Below are 18786 nucleotides of genomic sequence, written 5' to 3'. Positions count from 1 at the left end.
GCTATAAAGTGCATTATCAGGACACTTTTAAGTGTGCACAGTAAATACCTGCGGCCTCAGAGAAAGCATTGAAAAGGCAAGCATTAATGCTACTTAATACAAGCCCCAGCAAGTCAGTTCAAGACTTCTGTCCACCCGCCTTATGTAGATAAAAGGGGTTATTACAGCTGTAGCACTGAACAGAATCACATATAAAGGATTTCTTATGTATTTTTGGATCATAAATTAACACCTAGCAAGAGTGTCTATGGCTGTGAAGCGTGTGACGCAGCATTAGGAGAGTAGCACATAAAAACGGTACATAAAATTCTGTCACCAAGCAACCACCATTGATAATGTATCCTTTCTGCACTCAACACGGCCCCGTTCTTCTCAACGTTTCCTAGGAGCATATATATTCATATACATTTTTTATGCAGAGGCCATGCATATTCAGACTAACAGCATGATTGTGAGTGTGTTATTCATAGCCTATAACAGTTCAACAGTGATGTTGTTTTCGACACATTATATCCAAAGTGCTTCCACATTGTAATACCACATCTGAGCTTAATTCGTTTTGCCAAAATGCACTTTAGCACATCTGAAGATTCATTCACCTGCAGAACCAGGTGACTGCTTCACATCTTGTTGAAAAGGAGTGAATCCTAATGCTGTTTTCTTTACTTTACTATAATTATTAAAAACAACAACAACAACTAATATATATATATATAGCCCAATGTTCATTTGACTATGAAATAACAGCTAAGTCCCGACTGGGACATAGTTAAAATAGACAGATCACATATTTTATTAATAAATTTGTTTAATTTTTTATTATGATTTTAGTGTCAATACACAGACATGAATTAGTCACTTTAACAGTGACTTATATATTTCACTAGTTTGAACGGTACATTTAAGAGGAAAACCTCAGTGCTTCTCAAAGCTTCATTTAACCTTCACCACAGTTCAATATTGAGTAACTTACTTTTTAGAAGCACATTTTTGCATTACTTTGTGTATTTTTGCTTGACCAATGATAATTCCAAAGGAAGTCAAAGCAGAAACAGTTTCGCGTTTCTGAGCAACACAGTTCATGAATCAATGTTTTGAACGGATGATCCAATGACTCACTCATAAACTTGCCTCTACCTACTGGTATATAAATGAAACCTGCAGAAAAGAAAAAATACTGAAAAATCAACAGTGAAATGTCAAGTGCGGATGGTAAGCGCCACCACTCAGTCGCTGCATTACAGTATTACTGGCAGCTGCTTGCCAGTAACTTACTGTAGTTTTAAATTGATGTTATTTCCTGGCAACAGTTTGTTCAAAGTTAAATGAACATTAAACATTAACAAGTCTTTATCTTTACAGAATAAAACTAAAATAAGAGCCTCATGCAAAGCATTCTGGGAACAAAAAAAAACTAAAAAAAAACAGAAAAAGGTTGATGAAGATTTCTGGTTCCCAGAATGCTTTGCATTAGATTGTTATTTTATAATTTTATTCTGTAAAGACAAAAACTTGTTAATGTTCCCCCCCCCCCCCCCCCCCCCCCCCCCAAATCACTTCACAATCAAACTCAGATTTTGTATTTTGAATATTTTATTAATGTGTAGAAAATGTATTAAAAAAGGAACTATACAGCACATTTTAAGTTAAACTAGAGCTAATTCGATCTGTTACAATAATATCCAAGGTTATCTGACAATGTGGTTAGCAAGTTAGGGAGAAATGCCTCAAAGATTTTTTTTGCACACATTATTAGTGTTCATGCTAAACACATTTTCATTTAGGTACAAAATGTAGGGGATTTTTACAATATCCTAATGTTCAAAATTAAATAAAAGCACATGAGAGTGGCAAAATGACCAGGTTGCCTGTATAACACAGAGTTAGAGTTCCAAGTGTTATGTGTAACATGTTTTCCATGGTGAATGTTGAGCCATAAGTGGTTTGGTGGATAGGAGGCATGTCAGAATGGAGGGGGACTTGAAGTGTCTCCACCATATGCTGAGTCAATGAATAATGAAGGAAAATCTGCCCCTGTCTCTCTCTTGAGAAGCGGTCAATCACAAGCTGAAGTCTCTATTCCTCTTTCACAAATAACTAGAAGGGCTGCTTCCTGTGAACCACAAACAATTAGTTTGCTGCAGAAAACGGTTAGAAAACACAAGAAGGTGCACATATTTCCACCCATGTTCTCCACAGAACAGTAAATGGATAAAATGATGCCTTCTGGTGCATGCAAAATGTAAGTCTTTTTCAGTGTTAAATGCAATTAGCTTGAGCTGATTAAGAATTTACTTGTTTTCTATTTCCCATCCCAGCTGTTGCTACACTCTCTAATCTTACCCCTCAAAAAGATAAGAAAAAAATAGAAGCATAGGAAAAGGGTAGAAACTCTTTGAAAACATCATAGTGTTGTCTCTCAGAACAGGCTCATTAGGAGATCTGCGACTATGGGAAACAGGTGTTGTTAGAGAAGCAGAACGCTGGAGACCTGAAGAGAATTATCTATGCAGAGATATACCGAAGCAGAAGAATCGCAATTTTAAATCAGACTTCAAAATATATATTTAAAGAAATTCTTGGTGTTTGGGACCACGTACTGTAATATTTTCATTTGATGTTATTGACACCCACACATATTCTTCAAAATTCTCCTTTTGTGTTCCAAAAAAAAAAAAAAAAAAAAAAGCAAATAAGTTTGGAACAGCATGAGAGCGAGTCAATCATTTTCAGCTTTTGGTTTTGCACTAAGTTGAAATGCAGAATAAAATGTAGATCTTTAAAATGTTTTAATTGAATTCCAGCATATCTGTATTATGCTACTGTTGTTTCAGTACTTTCAAAAAGTGAATAAATAGAAAACAATGTATTACAACTTCAGTGAGTTAATTAGACAAAAACACCCTCTAGTTCAGAAATGAGAGAGCGATGTGCTACTAAAAAAGAAATATCACTTGCTGCATGAGGTAAGTGTTACACTGCATGAGGAAAGGTTTAGAAAAATATCTCATGGTTGCACTCCTTCACAAACCTTTCAGTCACTGAACAAAATACATTGAGGCCATGTTAAACTACAGAATGAAATAATATATTTTTGTCAGGTACCAAACTTTAAAGAAGAAAGACTATGTTCTAAGTTGCACTAGGAGTTGCATTGCTTTTATGACCTATTGTGTATATGCCAAGCCTTAAAAGCTCAAGCCTGACTGCTTGTCAGCAGGTGTCTGCCCAACTCCATTTTAGAATGACTCTGAATGAAAGGAATAGAAACATCTATGAAAAGAACCCTTTAGATGGTCTTCTCTCTACAGTGGTAAACACAGACAGCCTTTCTCCTGCACTCAACTATGAATTGCTGTTAACCTAGAGGATTTACAAAGACACAGATTAACACAATTATTCTACAGGAACAAAAACATTTGAAACACTCTAAAGCATGGAGTGTGAGACGGAGCTATGCAAAAATTCTCCATATGAGTTCTTCATATGTACATATCAGCGCTCTCAGGACAGCTTATATGTTCTAAATAAAACACTGATGTGGGATGATGTGACATTATTACTACTAATCAGCCTTGCAAAAAATAGTAGAATTTAAAATAAATTAAAATATGGGACAAATGATTTGATTGAAAAGCATTTTTGTTTCAGATTAGTCTGAATTGACCTCAGATACTGAATAGTTCTTTGGTTTCTGAGGTTTCAATGATGATAGAATTTTGTGTTCAACGGTACCATGGCCAATTGTTAATATACGTTTAAATATGAGATGAAATTAGGCTTCAGGGTGCAGTAAATGCAAAATCTAACACTGTGATGGGTCACATGAACATGAAAATCATTCAGTTACTCTTTAAAGGTATTTCTCATCATTTATAAAAATAGAAGCATCTCATTTTTAGGGGCATTCATTTTTCCCCAAAATCTTTTATCTCAAAGGGAGAAATGACCTCTTTTCTTCATTTAATGAGGTTCTTTCCTTAGGCCTCACACTGTAAACGTGCTGAACAATACCGAAACTTAGTCTTCATTCTCCCAGAACTGAACTAATTGCATTACACATAAGAAAGTCACTGAACCTCAAGGTTTACAGTTTACAACCAACATTCGTCAAGGGGGTTTTGTCATTCAAAGATTTAAATAAGTTACTTCGCTCCTTGTGTCCTCCTCGCCCCGTTTAAAAATAGAAACAGCTAGTAGGACGGTGGATTAATGGGTGGACCTCCTCCGCTTGCCACTGATGCTGCGGTAGTTGAAAGGTCTCATCTTCATCTCCACAAAAGGGATGGAAAATTCATGGCCTTTCCAGTGATACCAGTTTATACCCTGCGGAAGTCAAACACATAATGTTAATACACCAACAGTTATATTAACTAAAGCGATCTCATTAGAATTTGTACTGTAGGATAGATACACTGTCATATGATTAGACAGAAAATTAAACATAAAATATCAACATACTGACATTGTATTAGCATTTTAAACTCTTTAACTGTATGTACTTATAACTTAAGAAGTGTATACATTTTTATGAATCTTATGAAATTCAAAGAATAGAATGTTATATCCAATAACTCATAAAAATAAAAAATACAACACCAAAAATCTGTGAAAAAAAGTGAAATTAGGCATCACAACATCAATGGATAGTCTGAAAATGGATATTGGTTTTGAGATTTGCTATTTAACAATGTTATAAAATTACTCATTTTTATTTTTAAAGATTAACTTTAAATGAGTGTTAGATGACGGCAAAGGTAATCTAAATGTAACAATACTGGAAATGAGCATAACATTTAAATACAGACCAACAGCTATAAAACATATCTAATATCCAGTAACCGATATACAATATTGTGAAACCATACTGAATTCATAGGTTCATTTTATGGAATTTATGGAATTGTGCAATTAACCAGTTTACCATTTTGCCAGTTTCAGTTTTGCCAGAAAAGTTGCAAAGATCTGTACAATTTGTAGGTAAGTTATACATAAGAAAAATGTTTTTAGATGTCAGTATGTTGATAATGTACATTTCAGTATCAATCCAAAAGCACAAAAACATACGTTTACAATTTATGTACAAATAGCAATTTTTTTCTAGCAATTCAATGTTTTTACTACTGAAATACCTCACAAAGTCAAGAACACCTCTCAAAAGAATATGTTTTATATTATAGGCCTTTATTAGTTTTCAGAGTGTTAACCTCTGCTTTTATGAAAACATATCACAGATACCAATGGGAAATATGACCTTATCGGTTATAAGCTACACCAACCCGCTAACGCTTGTGAGAAAGCTGAAATGAAAGCAGACAGCGAGACAACAGGACATGACACAACACAGTTAAGCAAGGACGGATCTACAATATTTTTACACATTGGCCTGTGAATCTCACTAAGCAAGCTTTATTTGCTTTCAGTTTGCTTCGAAATGCTCTTGCATGTTTCCTGTCTTTAGCGCTTGCCCTTGCAAACGAAACCACAAAGAATGAGTCACAACTAACAAAGGCCCTGTAGGTGTAAGATTAAATACCCGAATTAAGATGTAATCAAAGTACTAAATTCCTGTTTGCATGTGTAAAAACAAGAGTTTGCATGTGTAGGCAGTTTGTGTCTACTTGTTACTCCATAGGTGGTGGAAACAATGCATGCATTAAGGTATAAAGGTGCGGTAACATTAGCGAACTGCAAAAAAGGCCCATTGTCTATTGTCAATAGTGTAGTGATGTATGAAGCACAGCTCACACATAAGTAACTTTCAAACCAAGCAGCTTTCTGTTGGTCAACACAGCAAATCCAGATATCTTTTGTCCTCACTCGAAATTCTCTATTGCGTTGATTTCTATTGAACTGACTGGATTTCGCTTGAGACGATTCGCAGAACAATGGTAAATGTGACCGCACCTTTAGGCTAATTATGTGGATATAGCAGACATTTCAGTCCAGTGCTTAGGACTACCTGGCTATGTCTGGACTCTCCGTATTTTCCGTTAAGGTTGGCCCGATGACAGTTTTTGTACCACCACGCTCCCTTGTAGGACAGTGCACAGTTGGTGACAGCGATGTCATTGTCCTTGTCCTTGGTAGAGAAAGGTCTGCTCTGGTGGTAGCTCAGAGAGTCACCTGGGGCAAAAAGAGACCATAATTACAATTGATTGGCTTAAATATCCAAAACCACACTGGAGAGATCATCTTTGGGTTGTTTAAATGGATAAAAAAACCCGAGTTATTTCCTTTCAATGTATTTCAAATGAATGCCCAGATGTTCTCTGGCCACACCTGCAGTGCCATTATACTCTCCTATCCTCAGTTTGTAGAGGCTCTTGGAATCTCCAATGGAAAACCTGTCATAGTTGGCATATACAGACTCCTGGCCGTCTTTCATGTCAATGCGGAGCTCGTAACGACCTTGAGCTGCAATCTTCTGAATGCTGTCCAACCCTGCATGGAGAGATGGAAGAAAAAGTTCTGAGGAACACACCTAGAACACTATCTACCATCCAGCCATCCCATCTCTGTGTTCCAGCCCCTTAACATGTGAAAATGTTGTCTTCAAATATGGTCCACACTGATAAGAGCCCATAATTTCATATGAAAGCAGTGCTTGTTTGGTGGTCCATCTCACTCTCTCTGCCTCTTATATGTTCTGAAGATAAGGAGCAAAAGACTGCAGATAAACAGTCTGTTTATTGAAGATAATCACATTTTCTGACTGTGCAGTGGAGAAATGTCCTGTCTGGCTAAAGACACAATCACTTTTTGATAGCGTAGATGTCTCCTGATAATAGAGCTCCATCTATTTTGTGAGTGTCTACAAGGATGTGCTGAACTGTAACTAAGTCCTTAAACTCACCTCAGGATTTAAAGCCATAGAATGAACCTAGGAAGCAGAAGGCTGATGAACTGTAACAGTGAGGGGAAACGATCTGAATCACCTGACATGGTCAAAAAGCATCTTTAAGGGCAGCCATGTTGTAATGAGATTAGTAAAAAATGCGGTGGGGGGAACCTTATTAAATAGCAGCATGAACACCATTTTTTTACTGACCCAATCAGTACAATCTCAGCAAGAGACTGTGTTTTTACTTGATTAAAATCAGCCAGGCATCACATGGCATGATATCTAGAATATTACAGAATCATTTTACTTTTAATCACCATTTTGGGCCAATTACTGCACTTTTAACAACACACTGCACATTTTATTATTATTTATTACTATTATTTATTTAAATTATTAAACATATTATTTTATTATATTATTTATACCTCACTAAATTTTATTAGATGTTTGCTTAAAACAGGAAAATGTATTTGCCGAAGGTGTAATCAACATAATAATAAAAAAGAAAGAATCAATATAATTAATTAATTTTTTTTTTACTGAAAAACAAGACGCTGTATTAGTGAGTAAAAATAACCAGTTAGTCAGACTGGTTAATGAGGTAAATACAGTCTGTACACCAATTATCATAGCATTATTTCAAGCAGAAACTGAAAATGCATAACATCATTCCAGTGTCCTGAATGAAAAAAAACATTCTAATTTTCAAATGTGTTGCAAAGAAAATAACCTTTTTTTTTCTCAGTTCAGGAAGACTGCAAATGTCTTGGAATAATGGCAAACAGACTAGCGGAGTCTATTACTTTTCTGAATTACTTTGTGCCTTCTTCCATAACACCATATCTCTACAGTACTGTCCTATCTGCATGGTTGAACTCCAGCCCCATTTCTTAAATACACCATTCAGGAGTAACTGACTGTCATGACCAGGTGAGGAATTACAAGGAGAGCCCAGGGACCATGGAGAAGTAACAAGTACCACAGGAAAACAGACATGCTCTCTTCTTTGCTTGAATGAAGCAGGAAAGCAAAGTTTATCTGCCAAGTTGTGTGGTTGATGAACATATAGTGTTTGTAGTCCAGTTTAGTTGTATTTGCAACAAAAAAAAAGGTGTGTAGTACATGACAAGTCTTTCATCATTACAAAAACAGCTTCACATTAAATAACAGCTGGGCTGAACAGCAAAAAACTCAAAATAGCTGACACAAAGTTGTGATACCACAAACAACCTACAGTTAACACCATGTTTCCACCAGACCAAGCAGAGTGTCTCACTGTTGAAAAACTAACTATATATATATATATATATATATATATACAGTATATATATATATATAACGTAAGCACTCATCTATGACGCAGTACACGGAATAGACTGTTTTCAGCTTGGTGTCTTTAAATCATGCTGTGGTTATACAGTGGTATAGGAAAATATCTACTGGTCATAGAATATACCGCCTAGCCCTGCTAATTATTACCTTGGTAAGAAAGCATACTTGTGATTACGGCAGTTGCTTTTACCACAATGATGGCAATGTCTACTCCAACATAACAGCCACAAAGTGGCAAAGTGGCACAATTTCATTGTGTTAAATGTCTATTGTGTATATACATGTAGTATGTGAAGACGCCGCTCTTCAAATGAAATGCAGCACTGCTTCAAACAGTGTTTACTTTCTGCTCATGAGCTGAAATCTTTCAAATGTGCTCCTTCCACACTAAATATAGTTATACATATTATCCAGGCCTAAATGTCTGCAGAGGGATAATTTGTAATGTTTACTTTTTATCTGTAATTGAGACAATGCTCTGAAATTCATGCTGTGCACAAATGCTATTTTTTCCCTGAATTTTAATGAATATAATTATAGCTTTCTAATAAGATTTATGCATAAGGGATAACAAGGAAAATGGGCTCTATTGTTTTCCATCAAATTGGATTTTGATGAAAATAATTACGGGATCATTTAAACAGAATCTGAAAGCTGAGAGTCACCAGTAACAGACTGAGGGGCCCTGAAGCACAGAGCCGATACAAACACTAGATACTGAATGCAGGAGGACAACATGGAGAATTTCGAAGGATGGTGCTTTGATGCAGCCTCTCACAGAGCTAGAAGACTTTGTGTTATTTTCATCTTTATTCAGAGCATCACTACACTGTCTCTCATTTGAAAGTGTGCTCCGTATAATGCAAGTAAATAGGAAAGACATACCGTGTCCCTGGAGCAAGTTACGGTTAAGTACTAAGGTAAAGCTAGATGGTTTCCCAAAATGCCTTTAATTAATTTAAATGAAGAAACCATCTAATTGCTAGTCAAGAGCACTCCTCACTGAGTTACATTTAAAGGGATTGATGCTTAAATAAAACTCATACATTTGCCAGAAAGTGCTGACCAAATTTAGATCTGCCTGAAGAGTTTAATGGGGCCTAAAATGACCATATTTTTAATGAGTCATTACGTAGCAGCTTTTTTTCCAGACAGCTCTAACCGCTCTGTCCATAATTCAAGTGTATTTCACGTCTTCTCACCGAGCCAGAATTCATCCTCCAGGTTGCCAAAGCCGATCTTGTAGTCACTCCACTTCCTGGAGAAATCAGTCAAACCGTTCTGACGTCGCTGGAACACCTGAAACACAATCAGCAGAGGTACAGCAGTCACACAACACTCTAAGCCAATTAAATATAATGCGTTTAGGGCAATATGGAGCACATGAATGGCAATTTATCCCAACAGTAATTTTACTTTGGGATGATGGCATCTGCAATAGAAGCAGCTGTGTCAATGACCCTACTGAAAAGACCAGAATGTGCAATCACCAGCATATGTTGTGTTTTAAACACTGGTCTCTGGTGTGGGATACAGATAAGGCTCAAAATTTACACTTGTTATGCGCCAAAGGCAATTATATAGTTATTTGCCAATTGGCCGCTAACTTTATGGTTCAAGTTGAATTGTAAAATCGATAGTCTGGCCTTTGCTGATGTAAGTGGTGTATGTATGTCTAATAAAGAAACACCCAATTTTTTCCTTCAGTAGAAAAATGCATTATCAGAAATATGTTTTCTCCAGACCTCTGTGCTTTTAATGAGTGGCAGACATTGGCTCATTTTTTGTGTGATAATAATAATAATAATAATAATAATATGATCTTGTACATGATAATAAAATATGTAAATAATAAAAAAATATTTAAAAATAAAATTAGAAATGGCTAAATAATCAGTCATAGTACCAAAAATATATTTTTTTAATATAATGAAAAACTTCAATGTTTTATATATACACTGAACAAAATTATAAACGCAACACTTTTGTTTTTGCCCCCATTTTTCATGAGCTGAACTCAAAGATCTAAGACTTTTTCTATGTACACAAAAGGCCTATTTCTCTCAAATATTGTTCACAAATCTGTCTAAATCTGTGTTAGTGAGCACTTCTCCTCTGCCGAGATAATCCATCCACCTCACATGTGGCATATCAAGATGCTGATTAGACAGCATGATTATTGCACAGGTGTGCCTTAGGCTGGCCACAATAAAAGGCCACTCTAAAATGTACAGTTTTATCACACAGCACAATGCCACAGATGTTGCAAGTTTTGAGGGAGCGTGCAATTGGCATGCTGACTGCAGGAATGTCCACCAGAGCTGTTGCCGTGAATTGACTGCTCATTTCTCTACCATAAGCCGTCTCCAAAGGCGTTTCCACTCGCAACACTCCATGAGTCCCCGGGAGTCCCGGGGAACAAAGATAAGTGGGAAAACAGGCGGCCAGCATAGCGGGCCGACACATGTATATAAGCACCCTATGGGAAATGCAGAGCAGCGTAGCCGGTCTGGCATAACGGCCCATTATAGTGCAGCTCAACCAGTAGAGCTTAGTCACGTGATATTAGCCTGTGCGCTGCAGACACGGGTAGAACATACACATTATTAGACTGACAAGAGTTTAGCCTGCAAGGCGGGAACTTCTAGGTTATAAAACCTCACAAATGTAGATGGAGAGGCCCAGCCTGTCGCCGTACAGATGTCATGAATAGAAATTCCGCTGGACCACGCCCACGATGAGGTTATGCCTCTGGTGGAATGTGCCCTGATGCCCAGAGAGCATTGCAGACTTTTTGACGCGTAAGCAGTTACAATGGCGTCCACTTTCCATCTGGACAGGCTCTGTTTCGAGGCGGCGAGACCTTTGGTGCGCCCACCAAACGAAACAAAAAGCTGCTCCGAACGCCTGAAGGCGCGCAATGTAAACCCTCAGTGCTCTGACGGGGCAGAGGAGGTTAATATCGTTTTCGCTATCGGATGCAGGCAGAGCCGATAGAGAAATGACCTGCGCTCTGAAGGGAGTGCCAATCACCTTCGGGACATAGCCATGCCTTGGTTTGAGGATGACTTTAGAGTCATTTGGCCCAAACTCGAGACACGCAGCGCTAACCGAGAGCGCGTGTAAGTCCCCCATACTTTTGACTGATGACAGTGCCATCAGAAAAACGGTTTTGAACGATAGGTATTTTAGATCCACAGAATCTAACGGTTCCAGGGGACATGTTTTCAGGGCCTCTAAGACCTAGGTCCAGTTGCTTGTCGGTGCACCATTTGGAGAACACAGACCATTTAGACGCGTAGAGCCATCTCGTAGAGGGAGCTCTCGACTGCGTGATCGTGTTCATAACTCCTTCTGGCAGGATAACGGGTATCCGTTGGTCAACCATACGTGCAGAGACCAGCGCTCTGGATGGGGATGCCAGATTGAGCCGCGGGCTTGAGAGAGGAGACCTCTCCTCACCGGAATTGGCCTAAAGCCCAGGCTCGGTGAGGCACCCGAGCGTTCAACCAGCGTTGGAGAGGCTTTATTTTGCCGGCTTTATGAGAGTGTGCTCTGTGTGGGGTCAGGTCGAGCCCGACCAATCCCGTCTTCGGACGCTGCCAAAGAGAGTGAGTCACGAGGGGCGGGCCGGCATGAGCTCTTCAATTTGGTAAAAAAGGTTTCAGGGCAGCCAAGATTCGAACTCGAGTCTCTGGCGCGGATGTCTCAGTGTTAGAGTGAGTCACGCGGGGCGTGCCGGCGTGGGCTCATATGTTTGAGACATTCATAAATACTTGAGCCCCACCATATAAACGGGAGGGCGCGAGGGCGCGTTCACTTTCTGAACGTAAGAAAGCTGGCGCGAGCTCAGAGAGGAGAGAGAGCGTCATCACAGTGTTGTGTCGGCTTTTGTTTGCAGGCGTGCATGTTATATAACAGGCTCATTGCTGCAATATTGACATTTCCAGCCACTCAAACTCGGAGGAGCTGAGAAATGTTTTTGAGTTTTACTCGAGTCTCTGGCGAGGGTGTCTCAATGTTAGAGTGAGTCACGCGGGGCGGGCCGGCGTAGGCTCATATGTTTGAGACACTCATAAATACTCGAGCCCGCCATATGAACGGGAGGGGGCGAGGGCGCGTTCGCTTTCTGTACGTAAGAAAGCTGGCCGCGCGCTCAGAGAGGAGAGCCGCGTAAATTTTATTTGCTGCCCGAGCAGAATTCGAACATGGGTCTCTGGCGCGAAAGCCTTGGATTTCACCACTGAGCCACAGGGGGAAACAACATAAGCGTGATTGTAGCAGGCGTGCATGTTATATAACAGGCTCATTGCTGCAACATTGACATTTCCAGCCGCTCGAACTCGGAGGAGCTGAGAAATCTTTGGAAAATGGGGGTTTGTCCGGCCTCGATGGGACTAAACCACTCTCTTTCCCCTTTTCGCCGGTGAGTAACGCATGCGCGTGGGGTAGCTTTCTTGTAACGTAAAGAAAGCTAGCAGCGGTTAGAACAGCTGTCAGCGGCGGCGACCTCATCCATATCAAGCGCCTCGTCCCCTGAGGCGAGAAGGAGAGAGAGGCGCTCGAGGGAGTTGAGCCGGCGAGCGCTTGAATGCCACGTGAGGCTCCGGCAGCTACATGGCGCTACTTTTGCGTGGTCCAGCAGAGGGAGGAGTGACAGCTTCAGCACTTGAAGAGGTCGAGTCGAGCCCGCAGGGTCGACATCGACAACTCTTCGCAGTGGACGCAGCCGCCCGCGAAAGAGCGAGGGCTGCATGATTGGGCCCAGGCAGAAAGCGCAATCAATGGCGGTCTCCGGCGCTAAGCGGGGCTCGGACGAGCCACAGGAAATGCGAGGCGTTTTGATAAACGTCTCGCGCTCTTTTAGTTTATGAAGTGTGTGTCGCAGCGGCGAACACGCACAGCAGAGCAAAAGGATATTGTCGCCGGATAGCGTAGCAGGCACGGATGGCTGAAGGCGGCGAAGACGACCGGCTTCTTCAGACGCTTTCCTCTACTTGCTGGTCGCTGGATTCTACGGCGACGGCTTCTCTCAGGATCCAGCGATGCGTAGAGCTTCGCTGAAGAGATGAAAAATCAGCGAAGCAGCCTCCGAGCCGTGCTTTTATATGCTAAGCCACACCCATTCTGGCGGGCTGTGACGCGTAAAGGGCGCGACGTCACGCCAGGCTCAGTGGTAGGCTGCTGCAGTTGCCGCGGAGCAGCCAATGAGCACGCTAGACAGCCTGCTCTAGGTCTGCTAGCTGCTGCACTGCGTTGACAATAAATACAAAATTAAGGATCATTTTTTGGCTTCATATCTCGAGAAAATATGACTTTACCCGTAGCGTAAGCTAGCTTACGCAATACGAGAGAACCTCTCGTAAGAGAACTGCACATTTTAGAGTTGCATTTTATTGTGGCCAGCCTAAGGCACACCTGTGCAATAATCATGCTGTCTAATCAGCATCTTGATATGCCACACCTGTGATGTGGATGGATTATCTCGGCAAAGGAGAAGTGCTCACTAACACAGATTTAGACAGATTTGTGAACAATATTTGAGAGAAATAGGCCTTTTGTGTACATAGAAAAAGAATTAGTTCAGCTAATGAAAAATGGGGGCAAAAACAAAAGTGTTGCGTTTATAATTTGGTTCAGTGTATGTATGTGCATGTGTATGTGTGTGTGTGTGTGTGTGTGTGTGTGTGTGTGTGTGTGTGTGTGTGTGTGTGTGTGTGTGTGTGTGTGTGGCCAGTAATACATTTTTCTGGGCAATACATTTTCTCAATTTAACTGCCAGACAGATATTTTGGACTCTGGATATATATGTACTGGTGTTGACACCAAGTTCTCAACTAGCTTAACCATTAAGATTTGGTTGGTAAACCTAAAACACATGTTTCATCTAGCTAAGTTTGCGTTTGAACAGTATGGCTACACTGGATACTCCAGCACAAACCAGTCTGAAAAACAAAAATGCTGGTCTAAGCTGGTCTTTTCAACAGGGGCCAATCCTATAATATGGCACTGTGGGATTTTGTGTAAATCATACATTGTGCCAAACATATAGACAATACAGACAGGGTTCAGATGTCATAGTCAGATCTCTCACTCACAATCCAGCCGCCTCCGTCGGTGGTCATGTCGCAGTAAACCTGCACACCTTGGCTGAGGTCTCTGTTGATGTAGATGGTGTAGATTGCGCTCAGGTTCTCTCCGTTCAGGAGGTGTTGCGCACAGTTCTGTGGCGTGGGAAACAATCGGTTTCCTGAGGAGGAAAAGGGTTGAGAAACATCCAAAACAACAGAGCAAAAGAAAGCGAAGGGTCACTGCGAGGTTAATCAGATGAAGTGTAAATTTGTTGATTACTGCCTGAGACGTTATGAAATGCTATCTTTGGAAGTCGGGTGCTTGTAAAGTCACAGAAACACAAGGCAATAAATGAGGGTGAAGCAAGATGTGAACAGATGCACTGAATGTGTCGCTACTGATTTGTACTTGATGACGTTGATTGGGCAATAGTGTGCATTTGTACCTAATGAGGTGAACGAACCCGATCGAACCCGAAGTTTACAGGAGATGTGGAAGATTTGCACCTGTTGTAAAAGAAGTAGAAACAATGGCGCTGGTTTCTAATCCTCTGGCGGCTTGGAGTCTCACAGTGTATTCGGTGGTCTCCGCCAGCCCCTCAAGACGAATCCATGTGTCTTCGGCATCTAAGATCAGCTCCTAAAACACAATCAAACACAGTCTACTGATCCGTAGGCACGCCGAGGCATTAGTACATTACCTCTGTTCAAACACTGTAGACCAAAACTAAACAAAGAACTGCTAGGCGGCAGAACAGTTTTGTGGAAAACATGCCTAGAGATAGTACAAAGAACAGCAGCTCTTAGCATTGTGGGTAGGAAAGATATTCCTCATAAACAAACAGAAGACAGATCACAATCACTTTAAGAACTGCCTGACAAATTGTTGTGATCTGAAGCTGCTTACTGTTGGGTGCTTTTCATACAATGCATTTCCTCCCAGTGTTTTCTTCCATATGATTGGCAGCTCTAAAGCCCTTGATGGGGAGGAAGAGGCTTATCAGGCACTGGTGCTGCTGGGGAGAAACAGCGTTTCTATTTTGGTTTTTAGCTCATGACAGTTCACTTCCCCTCTTTTGTTTTTTTAAAAAATTCACTTCTATCAAACTAATGTGCCACACATTTTTTTGTGCCTTTTCAGAACTTTTACTCAGAGGATTTACCGAGGACCTGGATGGACATGCCAAACGCCTTTGAAACAACATTTGATTCCATATTTATCCTTTTCCTTTTGATCAATGTGTAATGTGAATTATGCAACACAGCGGTGTTTTAATGAAGTTGCATTAATGTTAGTATGCAGAGGATATTGAGCAGGTAATTGTATTAGAACATTTTTATGTTCTCATTTTGATTCCTTCACAATCCTGAATCTGAAATATAGGCTGAGGCAACACATAGTGGATGTAGACTACACTGTATTATTATTTTTGGCAATTCCCATATTGTCTGTTATTGCCAACCTGGCTCTAATGGAAAGATAAATCCTTTATGTCTAAGATGCACCAGCAGGGTTTAAATCCTCTGTGCACCACTGACACCCACTGGACGGATTCAAACACTAACAGTTGGCTACTAGGTCAGAGTGTTCTGTTGCATTGATTGTGTGCGCGTCTGTGTATAACAACATAAATCTAAAGATTATAATCCATAACCTCATTTTTGTCATTGCATTTCCTAGTCAAGCTGTTTAAATACAGATGACCAAAAAAACATTATAGGACAGTGATCATGCATTAAAAGTAATGCAATTTTTTGAAACAGATACTGTATCTCCTTTCTCATTTCAGAGAAATTGTTTCAGGGAAGTCTTTAATAGACTTTGAAATGACTTTGTTAAATGATTTAATTAAATTGAGCTTTTCCGATAGGCAGATTTAAAAGATGTAACTGCTCCCTAGATGGCTGATCTCTGCGGAATTTAGCTTATGTTAGATCGTTAAGTTTTTATAAAATCAAGCTGTACATCAACTACAGTTCAAATCTGAAATGCAATGAGCACAGAAATGTGAACAGCAAAATATCAAAACCACCAATAAAATGTTCACACTATAATTCATGCATTTTTATTTCCTATTTTTGTTTTCTAAATTTGTGTTACACATTGCATTACTTTATATCTGTATTTGTCACTCAAGCTAAAGTCCACATTATGCTTGCCTTTCGACTACCGTCCGCTGCTTTGTAGGTCAGCATGTAGTTATCGATGTCCGCGATGGGCGGTCGCCAGGATATGAGGGCACTTCGATGGTTAATCTCACTAGCTGTCAGGTTCTGGGGCGCATCCATGGCTGTTTAAACAGAGATCAAAGAGCAAAAGCAATTTATAGACAAAACACATCTGTTAGAGTAAAGTCTCATTACCAAATTTGACAAGCAACATTACACTGGCATCTACTGGACACTTTGATTGTAAAACCCAGTAACTTTATTTGGTCAGATAATATTTACTTGTATGGACTATGTTTGAACGGCGCAAATCTATGTTTTTGTTTCTTTTTTAGCTGTTTTTATGTGTTTTTCTTGGGGGTGACTATGTATATAATAAACTATGACATACATTAGTTTTCCATGTGTTTCACCATTTTCAGTCTTGACTCCAGTCTTCAGAGTCACATAAACCTTCAGAAATTATTATAATATGCTGATTTGCTACTCAATAAACATTTCTTATAATTAAAAATGCTGAAAACTGTTGTGGTACTTAACATTTTTGTGAAAACCATGATACATGTTTTTTTCAGGATTCTCTGATGAATATAAAGTTCTACTTGAAATAGATATCCTTTGTAACATTATAAATGTCTTTGTTGTCACTTTTGACCAGTGTTGTTGTTGTTATTTTTGTTCAAAAAAAATCTTACCTACCTCAAACTGCATTCAAAAATATTCATGTATTCAGACAATATAAAAATTTACAAGCAACATTTGATTTGGAAGTCTTCCATTTGTTTTGGAGGCTTTAAAATATATATATTTTTTGTCAGAATTTTCCTGCAGCTCCCAATAGTACTTGGTCACATGGCATTTATGGCAGCAGTGATTGGCTCAAAACAACATGGCTTCAGAAATCATGGGCAAACACGGCAGATTTCACAGAGGTCTAATGCCAAGCAAATGCTACTGAGCTGAATGGGAATTCTAATGGATTTTCTACAGATATTTTAGACCTGCTTGGTTTAAAACAACAAGCTACACTAACAGAGCATGTTTAAAATGACCATCCCCCACCTGACATTCAGCTGATTTTTCACTATCAGATGCTTTGTCTATGTATCAGTGTGTATGTTTGGAGCTGTGTCAGCACACCCGCTGGAGGCATGTAAGATGCTCGCTTGCCTGAGGACAAAATAAATCACATGGTTGCGTGTGTAGTATGGGTTTCAGGCACACTGACAGATCCACTTCAGAGGGAAGACAATTAGTGTGTGTTCACCGGCGTCCTGTCTCTCAACGTGATCTCTTATCAGTCAACATGCCACTCTCCCTCCAGCAGAGCACAGGTACACAAGCTGAACACATACTCACACTTTCCTTTCATACTACAAATGCTGATGCTTCTTTTGCATGTCTTCAAAAGCCATCTGCTGTCTATGTGCAGAAAAAATTGATGTATTATTGTTTTTCAGGGCGTTAAAAAGTACAGCTCTCCTTCTCCAATCCTACCTCTCATTCTCTGGAACTAAAGGTATGAAATGTCCTAGATATGAAATGATTTGTTGCACTTGCAGACAAGACAACACTTGGTTACACTTTATTTTAAGGTGACGTAGTTACATTATACTTACTCAAGTACTGAGTAATATTAATTAACCACATGTACGTACTATAGAGTTACGGTTAGGGTTTGGTTTAAGGTTAGTTATTTGTAATTATGCATAATTTACTGTTACTACTATAGTAAGTACATGTAGTAACGTGTAACTACATCACCTTAAAATAAAGTGTTACCAAACATTTTAATAAGAAACTATCACAGAGTTACGGAGGCATGGAAAGACATATCAGAACATACCATTAGTTAAATATATCAAAAGTCATTCTGGTTTTACACACAAACATATGTATGCCGTGAGAGCCAGTATTATATATATCAAATACCTTGAGCTGTTTTGTTTATTGAACTGTTTTTTTTACCGTTTTTCTTGGTGGCTGACTAATTAATAAAATATGACAAATTCAACATGGAATATTTTTTGTAAAATGTACAAGCTTACTTGCAATGTTACGTTTCTGTCAGGATTTTTTGTTGAATAGAATGTTTTTTTATTTTTATTTTTTTATTTTATTTAACAGACAGACATACAGACCAAAATAGTGCAGTAACGAACAATCTAGTAATTCCATAATTCCAGAAGTGAAATAAAAGTGTATAAATGTATAGGTGTGTGTGGGTGGGTGAGAGTGTGTGTATGTGTGTGTATGCATAAGCAAAGTAACCATTTATTATTTATTACCATCATCATTACCATCACCACCACCACTCCTCACTACCATCATACTGCCAACATTGTATTAGTAAATTTTTATTTTTAT

At 39.3% G+C, this 18786-nt stretch overlaps 1 protein-coding gene across 1 annotated transcript in view; it reads right to left on the bottom strand.

Annotated features, from left to right (window-relative positions):
- Window positions 1-1755: 1755 nt before the first annotated feature.
- The window catches only part of tnr (tenascin R (restrictin, janusin)), a 169596-nt gene continuing 152565 nt past the window's right edge, over window positions 1756-18786 (bottom strand). The window contains exons 18-25 of the mRNA XM_056236462.1: window positions 16411-16541; window positions 14758-14890; window positions 14278-14429; window positions 9382-9478; window positions 6283-6444; window positions 5963-6126; window positions 4150-4326; window positions 1756-2442 (exon numbers count right to left, since the gene is read on the bottom strand). Of these exons, the coding sequence (XP_056092437.1) occupies window positions 4210-4326; window positions 5963-6126; window positions 6283-6444; window positions 9382-9478; window positions 14278-14429; window positions 14758-14890; window positions 16411-16541 (956 nt within the window). The 3' untranslated portion in view covers window positions 1756-2442; window positions 4150-4209. The remainder of the gene's footprint in view (window positions 2443-4149; window positions 4327-5962; window positions 6127-6282; window positions 6445-9381; window positions 9479-14277; window positions 14430-14757; window positions 14891-16410; window positions 16542-18786) is intronic.

The sequence above is a fragment of the Rhinichthys klamathensis genome, unplaced genomic scaffold (genome assembly GCF_029890125.1).
Source record: "Rhinichthys klamathensis goyatoka isolate OS25496 unplaced genomic scaffold, OSU_Roscu_1.1 h1tg000446l_1, whole genome shotgun sequence".
In the NCBI taxonomy this organism is placed as follows: domain Eukaryota; kingdom Metazoa; phylum Chordata; class Actinopteri; order Cypriniformes; family Leuciscidae; genus Rhinichthys; species Rhinichthys klamathensis.
This window is presented reverse-complemented; position numbering and strand designations above follow the sequence as displayed.